The following is a 12,382-nucleotide window of genomic DNA, read 5'->3' as shown; positions in this document are numbered from 1 at the left end:
TGGGCCCCTCTGTGCTGTTTCTGGCTCTCCCTGCTGCAATCCTGGCTTGTAATTGCCAGTTTCAGGCAGTGTTTACAAACAAAAGACATGGCATGTGATAGGCTGAGAGCTCAGTCTGTGACTCATATAGAGCCTGCAGGGGGCCTGGAGAGGGTGTGTATAGCTTCTATCCTATCACAAGGAGAACAGCACATTCCAGCCTAAGCCTGACAAAGCCATCAGAGGAAAGAAGATTAGATTATATAACAGAGATAATACAGCCACTGTGCAACTAGGAAAGGCTGCAGTAAGACAGAGCACATTAGAACAGGCATAGGAACTTATAGGATAGAATAAATAAGGCTGAACATTTTGTTACAGACTCTCTTTAAAGTGTCCCTGAAATAAATCTGCACAATATGAATTCAACACACAATGATCAGAAGTTGCTGTTAATGAGGGACAAGGTAAAATTATCTTTGCTCAACACATAAAACATGGAGAATGACATTCAAAATTAGTTTTGCTCCAAGCAGGGTCATAACTACTAATCATGGGGCCCTCCAGCAAAACCTAGATGCCCCTCCCCCAAATGTTTACACCTATTCCTGTGTTACAGTTTCTGCAAAATAAAATGAAGATAATTGGGGTACCAAATCATATGTCTCAGTGACCTACAGCTGCCTGCTCACAATCAGTAGCAGGGAGAGGGATTACTCTGGTTAGCTGAAGTCCTGTAACTCCTTCCCCCCCTGCAAACTCTGAGCCTATCACGAGACAGAACTGCACACCGACAGAGTGGTGTAGTGAGCAGGTAGAGAGGATGCTAAGGAGATGTGCACATGTCCTTCATGTATTTTCCTTTTTCATTTTCCAACTTTTTTCTGCAAAGCTTTTCAAACAAATTAAAAAAACTGATTTTCTATTAAATTTATATAAGAAAAAGGTTTCTGAATTTAGCATTTAACATACACAAGACGTTTATGGCAATAATGTTTCATCAGGAATAAACAGAAATGAATCTAAACACTCTAGAAAAAGGGGTGATGGCAGTAACAGAACAGGGCAGTAGGGGGAGCTATAGACACATCTGTGTACATAAGACAGTGGATACTGTACCATCCTCTATGCTGGGAGCGTCATTTATACTCAGGGAATTGATGAAGTCCACAGACTGGCACACATCTCCGTTCTCCTGACCACAGGCGCACATCTCTGCAGAGAGGAGACATCACACAGTGTTATTACTGCGCTGCAGCCAATGCATTAGAAAGACCTACTGTACATCTCATACAAACCTTTCCTGGAAATACTGGATTGCCTCAGACTGCGGCAGCTTACCCCTCTGTGTGCTTTCTGAAAACACAGCTTTATGAAAGCACACAGCAAAGCAGATGTCCAGACTAGAGATGGCAATCCAGTACTCATATTTAAAGTTAACTTACATTATTTATCAGTTATGCACAAATGCATATTCTAGTTACAGCTGGATGTTAGTGGACAGAATAATACGTTTATTGTTATCGAGTATTTATACTGCGCAACATCTTACAACGTCTTCTGAACTTAGCTGTAGGTTTCTGGGATGTGGGAGGAAACTGGAGTGCCTGGAGGAAACTTACGCAGAAACAGGGAGAACATACAAACTCCGTGCAGACAGTGGCCTGGCTGGGATTCGAACCAGGGACACAGCGCTGCAAGGCGAGAGAGCTAACACCTACACCACCGTGTTCCAATACGGATCTCTGGAAATCTTCTAACAAGAATTGTCAGCACAGTCTCCAACCATAGATGCTTAATCTGCCTACCTGAAATTTTTTTTAATAAACTATAACGTCAATATCATTTAGAACTGGCGCCCTTTTTAACCAGAGCCTTTATTATAGGCACAGGTCAATACACCTTCCTGCTGCTATATTGCAAGTGAAATGAAAGTTCAGGAGCTGCTCATTACTCCTATGGAAGATATCTACAGAAAAAAATGTAAGGGCCCATTTCCACTAGCGCGAATCTGCATGCAAATTCCCATACGAAGTACAAGTTAACCGAGTAACCAAGCAGCTCAGGGTGACCCAAACTACTAGGAATGTATAGGGCAGTGATGGCTAACCTTGGCACTCCTGCTGTGACAAAACTACAAATCCCATCATGCCGTTGCCTCCCTGAGTTATGCTTAGAGCTGTCAGAGTATTGCAATGCTTCATGGGACTTGTAGTTCCACCACAGCTGGAGTGCCAAGGTTAGCCATCACTGGTATAGGGGGATAAAAGGAACCAAAAAGCCCTCCTACTAACAAAGCAAAGCTTGGTGTAATTGCCTTCTTAAAACAGAAGGAAATTTGCAATAATTCAGTTGTAAGTGAACATTTGTGGTTACCCACAATGCACTACCACTAAATATGCAAATTATCCCTTTTCGCCCTTGTTAAGCCAAGCAAGCATCCAGAACCAATGCGTCTGTTTCCACTAGGCAAAAAATCTGCTCGGTGGGCTGTGCAGAAAAAAATCTGCACAGCAGAGCCATCAGAATTTGCACATCACAAGCATAGTGTGCGATTCACATGTAATGAATAGGAAAATCGCATGAGTTTTTGCCATGTGATTTTCCATGCGAACTTGTGCAAGTTTTCACGAGAAAAAAAAAATCAATGTAAAAGCACACAGGCACTGACAAAAACAAAAAAAAAACCGCATAGTTACGAAAATAGGTGAACCGCATGTGTTTTCACGTTAAAATTTGCATACAAACGCATACAAATTCACATCCGCATGCAAATTCATTTACGTGGTTTCCGCAACGGAATCACACCCCACTAGGCCTGAGCCTTTAAACCCTGTGTTAGTACTAGTTGGGCTACTTTCCGTATTTGACTTTATAATCAAAGAAACAGCTTCACAATATGCTGGAATAAGAAGCATAAGCAGGGCTGTGGAGTCGGTCCAAAAATCCACCGACTCCGACTCCTCAGTTTAGGATTCCACCGGCTCAGACTCCTCTAATTTGCATATTACAATTTTGTTGATTAAAAGTATGTAACATGAAATTCGTCTCTTAACTGCCAACGCTTAGGAATTTTACAAGACAACTGAAGTGAAAAGGATATGTAGACTACTATATTTATTCCCTTTAGACTAAAACTAGTCCTTGGTAAGAGTACTTGTAAAAGGTACAAACCGGAACAAAGAACATCTATCAGGCCCTAGGCAATGTAACTGTGGGTACATGTAAGAATGATGTGCAGGTACTCTGCAGGGGAATGAGGAGATTCTTCCTCTATTACACATTCTTCATGCACAATCTGAACAAGGTTTATGGGTGACAGACAACACCTCTGTGTTCAATGTGCACAGCATTCTCAAGGGATTCCCTGCAGCTCTGTGGGGAGTGCATATGTAGAGTATAGTACTACTGTGTGACAAAGTAAACCTGAGACAGATGAAGTTAAAGTTTTATACATACCTGGGGCTTCCTCCAGCCACCTTCAGGATAATCAGTCCCTCGTTGTCCTCCTCCACCACCTGGATCTTCTGCTATGAGTCCAGGTACTTGAGCCAGTCGGGTGTAGTGCGCATGCACACACTCCGCCGCCAGGAGCATACTACACCTGTGCAGCACTATTGCGCAGGTGCAGAATGTTCCTGGCTGTGGGAGCGGCATGCGGCCGGACAACGCTGACTGGCTGAATTACCAGGACTCATAGTAGAAGATCCGGGTGGTGGAGGACAGCGAGGGACTGATTAGCCTGAAGGGGGCTGGAGGAAGCCCCAGGTATGTATAAAACTTTACTTTTCATCCGTCTCAGGAACCCTTTAATTTGTAGTCACCAAACCAAATTTTAACAACATATCAAATTATTTGATTTCATGAGCAAAGGGAGTGCATACATTTGCATAAATCAGCATCAATGCAGAATTATTTCCATCTCGTTGACCATCTCTATTAGTGACACAGCTACACATCAGGCTTTATTCTTACAGCATAGATGTTATTTAGTATATATAAGAGATTCCTGTGTACACATCATATATACAGTCACAATCAGATATGTATATCTGACCTTAAAAATACGGGGACTGCTTTATTGAAGCAGCACAAGTAACTAATTTTGATTGGTTTATTTCATTTTTGTGGACTAAGCACAGCTATTACTGTATATATACATTATTTTTAATGACTTATCTGAGAAATAGAACATTTTATCATATTTTCTATTTTAATTACAGTTACAAATTCATTAGGAGTCGGAGTCGGAGCATTTTTTCCCGACTCCGACTCCAGGCACCCAAAATTGCCCGACTCCACGACTCCACAGCCCTGAGCATAAGTAACAATGCAAACTGTTTTTTAATGAACAATGCTTTGAAATCACCTTTGTCTACGGTTTATAGACCTGAACGCTTTTCTTACCAGGTCTCTGATTAGGAGGTGTGCTCGTTTCTACAGGACTGTCTGGCTTGGACTCGCTTGTGAGCTCCGCTGTTCTGTTTATGCTGCTGTTGGATGACTGATTCAGCACCTGATAGTTGTCATCTTGACCACTCCGACTCATGAACATGAGAGAGGTGCCAGACAGCAGTATACTAACTGACAGGATCACGGCTGTGCTGATAATCTGAAAAAAGACAGTAACAAGACATTACATACTGTATGTGAATCAATAGATTCATCCACATCCTTTCAAGCAGAGCAGGGACAAGGCCCTCCAGCACCCAAGGCTGAGACACCAATGTGTGTCCCCATTCCTCCCACTCCAGCCGTCACACACAGATTGCTATTAGAGTAAGAGGCGCCCCAGGGCCCGCATCAAACTGTGTAACAATTTCAAAACACCATTTAAAAGGAGATCAGTAAGTGTGTGTGGCTGGTATTTGAGCCTGAGAGTTATATTTATGTGACTTCAAATTAGGGCTGCACAATAAACCATTTTTAAATTGAAATCACGATGTGGGGCATGACTATTACATAATCATCAAAGTGGAGTTTTTACCCGTATAATTTTCCTCCGCGTGTATAATTATAGCGCAGTAACTCACCTTCCAGGATCCCCCGCAGCCTCTTTCTACTTCATCTCCCAGACATCTGTCGCGTTGGTAACAGCGCCGCCTGTGATGATGTAACCACTTGTCATCACAGAGGGCGCCGGTACCAACGCAACATGCGCTTGGGAGAGAAAGTAGAAAGAGGCTGTGGGGATCGAGGAAGGTCAGTTACTATACTATGCCCGCTCTCCCCCACCACTGCACCTATGCTGCCTGGCTACCTATACTGGAGGCACCTACCTAGCTAACCTATATTTGGGGCAACTATACTGGCTACCTACACTACAGGCACCTACCTAGCTAACCTGTACTGGAGGCAATTATAATGGCTACCTATACTGGAGGCAATTATACTGACTACCTATACTGGAGGCACATACCAAGCTAACCTATACTGGAGGCAATTATACTGGCTACCTATACTGGAGGCACCTACCTAGCTAACCTGTACTGGAGGCAATTATACTGGCTACCTATACGGGAGGCACCTACCTAGCTAACCTATACTGGAGGCAATTATACTGACTACCTATACTGGAGGCACCTACCTAGCTAACCTGTACTGGAGGCAATTATACTGGCTACCTATACTGGAGGCAATTATACTGACTACCTATACTGGAGGCAATTATACTGACTACCTATACTGGAGGCACCTACCTAGGTAACCTGTACTGGAGGCAATTATACTGGCTACCTATACTGGAGGCAATTATACTGACTACCTATACTGGAGGCACCTACCTAGCTAACCTGTACTGGAGGCAATTATACTGGCTACCTATACTGGAGGCACCTGCCTGGCTAACCTATACTGGAGGCAACTATACTGGCTCACCTATACGTATATATGTACATTTAATGTAACATTTGCACAGGGCACTTGTACTTCAGTACTGTTAGCACCTTTTACCCCTGATGAAGCTTCTGTTTTTTAGGGTGCAAAACATTTTTCGGCTTTTTGTGGGGTTATGGACAGGATTGAGTTGTTCATATCCCCCCAACTTTACAGTCAAATGCTGTGGGTGTATTTTCTCATACTTTATCCCCCCTACTGCTTATTAGTCACTAGTCACTTTATTAGTTAGCAAAGCAGTGTATATGATTTTAATGACAAAATAAAAGTTTCGTTTTTAGCTAAAGTTGATCTCCTCCAATAACTTTACAAAGTGTGTTTCGTATCATAATTTCAGATGGTTTCTGCTCATACAAACATATGCATTTAATTGCTTGAAAGGAAGTCAAACTTCCTGTAGTCTGCACCCAAAGTAGCAATGACATCCTCACTATTGCTGCTAATGCTGAGGGAAGGAATCAGCTGTGCAGGTTCAGCACGTCTATTGCTAATGCCTGGGCAGCGCGTTAGACTACAATTCCCATCAACCCATTGGTTTCCCGTTTCATGAAGTGATGGGCCTGTATGCAGGGATTCAAATTTCAGACTTTTCTAATACTGCAGCATTTCCAGCTGCACAAACTGGTGCTTTTTATACAATTGGAATTTTACACAGAAATTTAAATCTGTCACAGAGTAATACACTTTGCCTTGATGACAGGCTGGAGCTACAGATGCCTCCTTGCTTAATGTCAGAACATAACGCATGCTAGTGAGAGGCAGCAGCGAACTAAGGGAGTGTCGGCAGGAAAGGGCCATTCTGGGTGTCACCATGGCAGGGGCAGTGAGGACTACTCCCCCTCCACACTCACTGATACACACATTGCATGAATGATGTTGAGTGTCAGCAAGGCAGACACAGCCTGACCGAGGCTGCCTTATTACGTGTGGTTCTGGTGGGTAACATTGCAATATTAAGCATGATTCTGGAGGTTCACCCATTTCCCGCTGTGGGACACTTAGCATGCCGCACTCACTTTCCTTTTTTTTTTGGGGGGGGGGGGGGGGGTTCAGGGGTGTTCATTTATTACACAGCACCGGGTGTCAAATGCCCCAGGTACCCCACCGGTGAGAGGCTTTAATAACGGTTACTTAAAATGACTGGCCCAGAGAGATATCCCATTTAAAAACCACCATTCTGCATTTTTCCCTATAGTCATGGTATACACCACTATCATAGTAGTGATCAGATTTTTTGGGGGCTCACTTTTGTTTGAAGGAATTCTATAGACATACCTGAGATTTCCCATAGAAGAAAGCAGAATCAATGCTGTCCACATTACGTTCCCCAACACTCACAAGGACACATATTATTAAGACGGGGATCCTGGTGAAAGAAAAAAATAAATTTATAGATCACACTATCACAATGGTACTATGACCATTTACAGTTTACACTTATGCCACCCAATCCATCTTCAGGTAAACGCCTCATTAGTGGCATTAACAGCCCAAGTCTAATGCTGTAATCTGTATGAACAGCAAAGCTGAACAGTCTTATTTTTGAATCATCCTTGCTGGATTCACATGCATGGTGCATTCTGAAAAGACACCACTAGGAGACAGAACACACAGCCTCAAATAAAAAAACTAAAGATACCAGAGGACACTTACCCCCAAGCAGCTAAAGCTATTAACGCTACAGGGATTTTCTCAACTCTTCTCCTCTGCAGCAGCAACAGGGATAATGAGAGAAGTCCTGGAAGAAAAGGGAAAGGGAAATGTATGGAGTTTCTTATTATAGGTAATGCCTGACTTACAAACGGTCGTGGGAACATTAATTCAAAAGTTATTTCGATTAATTAAGAATATTTAAGAACTTTTCTCGTTGTTGTGCTTTTATTTCTTTAACTCTCTGAGGAAATGGGTAAGGGGTACATTAGTACACCTATACTCATAAGGGGGCAAGCATCTGAGGGTCCACTTCTTAACCTCTAGCCGACTGCCTAACGCGGAATGGTGGTGGCTCCCTCGCATATTTGCGTCACCTAGCGAGGAATGAGATTTGATGGGAGCTACACTCGGGGTAGCCGCCGCAGAGGATTTCTCTGCCCGGGAGGGATTTTTTTTGATAAAAGTTGTTTTAGCCTTTGTAGCCAGCACTTCACTAGCTACCAGTGTCCCCTAAGTCCCTCCACTCCGATCCCCTCATTCGTCAGGCGTCATGTCCGATCGTCGCCATAGCGGCGACAAGCTCATTGGGGAGGTTGCAGCTCTCACGGGATCGCAGCTAGGTAACGTATAGCGGCGGCGATCGGGGGGATCAGAAGGTTGCGGGGGGACTTGGGGGACAACGACAGCTAGCCTAGTGCTAGCTACAAAGGTTACAACTACTTTATTTTAAAAAATCCCTCCCGCGGACGCAGCCTCAGAAACTGCGTACCGCCAGGAGGGTTAAATGTCCTATCGTAGTCTAGAGCCAATTAACTTATTTTTTATTTTTTTTGTACATTAGCAGCAGCAATCAGATACCATCAAAAGAAAGCTATTTGTGGGACGAAAAGGAGGTAACATTAATTTGGGTGCCAAGTTGTGTGACCGAGCAATAAATCGTTAAAGTTGTGAAGTACCGAACTGTAAAAAATGACATGGTCACTAGGGGGTATAAACCTCTGGGGCTCAAGAGGTTAAAGAGAACTCCCAGATGCCCCCCCCCCCCGGGCATCGAGGGCACCAGAGGTAGGGAAAGCCCCCCCTACGCCCATGCATCAAAACTTTACCTCTCCGCTGCCTGCCAGACTCCTCTTCCAGGTTCTTGCAACCACGTGGTTGCGCCAGAAATAACATGGTGGGGAAAGAGTCCAGAAGAAGAGTCTGGCAGGCGGCGGAGAGGTAAAGTATATAACGCAGGGGTACAGGGGTACATCTATAGAACGATGACAGTGGCCGGGGGTTTCCACCGCATTAGTAATTCCCAATTATGCATACCACACAACCGACTGAGCATGTTGGCCGACATCTTGCAGTATGTCAACTCAATACATCCGACCAATTTCGGCCTGAAATTGGTCACATCTTCGATAGGACATGCTTTTGGCAGCTCAGATTTACATCAGATTCGATAATTATTGTATCGGATGGTCGATCGGCCGCCAAATCAGTACTGCAGTTAAGAAATGTAAGAGTCACAATTTTGTGCAGCACAGGATGTGTATTGAGAAAAAAAAATACCTGTCCATAAGTATGTACTGTAGAGAGCGCTGTATAAGATTACAAAGACCAGAATCTGTCCCACCACATTCATCTCTTTTATTATGAAGTTCCACAACATCATTCCAATGCAGGCAATAAGCTAAGGAAAGTAGACATAAAATGAAGGAGATAAACACCAAGATCTGGCACAACAGTGTGTAAAAAAAAAAAGCAAAATATCCTTGCAATGCATTTTCACCCTGCATGTCTTTCGTATGAGACTGTGGTTTTTAAACGGAACCTGAAGAGAGAGTTTTAAACAGTTGCCTGGCAGTCCTGCTGATACTCTTTATTTTAGCCATAGACCCTGAACAAGCATGCAGATCAGGTGTGTGACAGGATTAGCTGCATGCTTGTTTCAGGTGTGTGTTCAGACACTATTGCAGCAAAACAGATCAGCAGGACTGCCAGGCAACTGGTATTGTTTAAAAAGAAATAAACATGGCAACCACCATCTCTCTCACTCACTTCAGTTTCCCTGAAGGGCCCATTCACACTTGAAAGTGGCAAAACGGCAGCAATCACGGCAGTGAGATTACTGCCATGTGGTTACAATTGCGCTAGTGTGAATGGGCCCTTAAGCACTTATTCAACCTCTTGGAATTTACACAGTTAAATACTTAAGGACATTGCTTGTTGAAATCTACTCCCTGTTTTGATGCAGATGTGGCTGCCAGTGCGTAGGATTTCAACTCACTGCCGCCGCCACGTGTTCCCGCTGTTCCCGGTGATCATGCCGCTATCTCCCCGCCACAGCTCAGTCGCCCTGCCATCTATGATGACAGAGCCCTGTGAGCGGGTCAGGAGCCAATTTCATTGCAGTTTCTGGTACCAGTGGTCTCTGGTCCTTAAGGGGGCAGAGACCGCTGGTACTTAAGTGGTTAATAAAAGGGGACTGTGCCATTAAGTACATTTTCACATTAGATGCAGGAATTGGAAATGTCGCACGACTCACAAATTTGTTCACAAACTATGGTGCTGGCAGGAGCGCAAGCCAACCGTTATGACCTCTCCCACCTCCTCCCGTTGCTCACTACCAGAGCCACCAATCTTCCCTAAGACTTCCGAAGCCTCCCGCGGCGGTAACTTTAAACAGAGGAGGCTGCAGGGGAACAAGGGCATGAGGAGAGGAACGAAAAGGCTCTGTAGAGTCCAGAGCCTTCCCTCTCTTTAGGTAAGCATCTGTTTTTGTCTGTTTTTTTTTTTTTTAAATAAAGTTTCAGATTCACTTTAAGAGTTAACATACTCTTGCTTTGCGTGTATTACCTTGTTTTACACAAGTAAAAAGGTACATTTTAGTTGCAAGAAGCTTCCCCAACTCTTGGGCCTGGAACCCACAAGCAGTACTTAACTAAGCCATTTCTAAGCAATTGTGGTTTGAAAAGCTCCTGCTAATTAAAAAGGTATGGATGTGATCCCACTTAAGCATTGGGATTTTATAAAAATCCCCCATAGCATTGAATTACCAAGAGCTTTTCAAATCACTAGTGCTTAGAAAAGGCTTCTAGTGGGTTTTAGGCCTTACAGGCAAATCTGAAGCCCACTACATCCCTGAGAACACTTTCAACCACACCAATGTTGCCTTCCCTGATGACTACAATTCATTTTCCTGTGATAATGCAATTTCACGAAAAACAGGTCAATTTCACGAAAAACAGGTCAATTTCACTCGTGTGCTAGAGAAGTTTAGCTGAAGAGAAGTTTGTGAAATATGCCTCTCAGATCTCAAAAAGATGGGAGGTACGATTTCCCTACTAGGGATGGTCAATAAGATGCAAATAATTCCAAATTCATGCAGGATTATGCAAATTATGCATGCAGAAATATGCAGCTTGAAAATAGACCAATCGACCACCTCAGCAGGATTCGATTGGTCCATTTTCAAGCTGCATATACTTGCATGCAAAATGTGCATAATCCCGCATTTTCTTGGCATTATTTGCAGCTCATTGACCAACCGCTCAACTCAGTCATAAGTGCAGGATCCAGGCAGACCACACCACCAAACGAGCCATGCAGCATGAAGGACAGAATCGGCACATCAGCTTCTAGGTAAAAGCATCAGGTTTATTTTAAACACACAGACAGTCATAGCTGATGTGTTACAGGCACTCAATAAGCCCTTAATCATAGCCAAAAACTGTGCTGTAGGAGGTATACAAATGGTCACCAGGCTCTGCCTCCTGCAGGAACCGCATTTAGATGGGAAGGACCCCATTGATTAACATGGGCTGTCACATCTGGTGCAATTCTGCATGTGGGGAAACAATGTTCCATTCCCTCAATTGTGAACCCTGCGTAAATCTGCAGCATACTCTACAATGTATGTTCTCAATACCCCAACTGTACTTTGATTTACATCCATAATAAAAAGCTAACAAAAATGGTAAAACAATTCAAAGCAAGACTCACCTGTGCAAAAAGCAGATTAGTAGTAAGCAAATGAGGAAGTCGTTTGAACTTTTTACTCAAAAGTAAAACACCAAGAGACCAGATCTGTAGAGATAAAGGAAGGTAGAAATAGATGCTATAATAGATATTATGTGCAATAATTGTGTACATTTCGTAATCAAAAAAAATCTCAGAAATGTTAAACAGGTGGATAAGAATTTATAAAACAAACAAAAGCTTTGAACAATCCTTAAACATGTGGCTTGATTTCATTACATCTGAAGAGTTGTGCCTCTCAAGTGACTGGTGATCATTCTGGGAAATGCTCCAATTACTGGCCCAGCGAGCTCATTTTCCTCTCCTTTAAATGAGCTAGTCACGGTCCCTCCCACAGCATGCTCATTGTACTGTAAGCATTACATTACAAACATTACATATGAGGTCAGGCTACATTGCAGGTCTCATGAAGCTGATCTGCAGACAGTGTCTGTTATTAAGGCCCCTTTTTCTGCAGGGTAACGCAATGGCAATGCAAGGGGGCCTAGCACACTTATTGTGTTGGAAGCTTCTGAATCCTCACCATGCCGCTGCAAAGTCAACAGCACATTACCGGTCGACTTCTGTGGCAGTGGAAGTAATGTAAGTCAATGGGTGATGCATAACTTTTAAAAATGGTTGGTGAGTTCAGCGATTGGCCCAATCATGGTGTCGTGATCCCGCCCAAGAGACCGCTGGCGCCAGTCACTTAGCGGCAGCTGTGACTGACAGGGCTGCACACCAATCAGCAGCAGCCATGTCAGGAGCCTCTCTCCTCCGGCTCTCTGTGGAATCCTCTTGTTCCAGCCACAGCCCGCCCAATGCCGCCCTCAGCCTGGTCAGCTGCCAA

The 12,382-nt window shown here is 43.7% G+C and overlaps 1 protein-coding gene across 3 annotated transcripts in view; it reads right to left on the bottom strand.

The window, feature by feature from the left end:
• Nucleotides 1-12,382, bottom strand: part of GPR155 (G protein-coupled receptor 155) — a 104,182-nt gene that overhangs the window by 35,207 nt on the left and 56,593 nt on the right. For all 3 annotated transcript variants that reach the window (XM_068245469.1, XM_068245468.1, XM_068245470.1), the window contains exons 6-11: nucleotides 11,518-11,601; nucleotides 9,085-9,205; nucleotides 7,528-7,612; nucleotides 7,150-7,240; nucleotides 4,387-4,591; nucleotides 1,099-1,194 (exon numbers count right to left, since the gene is read on the bottom strand). In XM_068245469.1, coding sequence (XP_068101570.1) covers nucleotides 1,099-1,194; nucleotides 4,387-4,591; nucleotides 7,150-7,240; nucleotides 7,528-7,612; nucleotides 9,085-9,205; nucleotides 11,518-11,601 — 682 coding nt within the window. The remainder of the gene's footprint in view (nucleotides 1-1,098; nucleotides 1,195-4,386; nucleotides 4,592-7,149; nucleotides 7,241-7,527; nucleotides 7,613-9,084; nucleotides 9,206-11,517; nucleotides 11,602-12,382) is intronic.

The sequence above is a fragment of the Hyperolius riggenbachi genome, chromosome 7 (assembly GCF_040937935.1).
Source record: "Hyperolius riggenbachi isolate aHypRig1 chromosome 7, aHypRig1.pri, whole genome shotgun sequence".
NCBI classification, from domain to species: domain Eukaryota; kingdom Metazoa; phylum Chordata; class Amphibia; order Anura; family Hyperoliidae; genus Hyperolius; species Hyperolius riggenbachi.
Note: the sequence above shows the minus strand (reverse complement) of the source record. Positions and strands in the feature narration are given on the sequence as shown.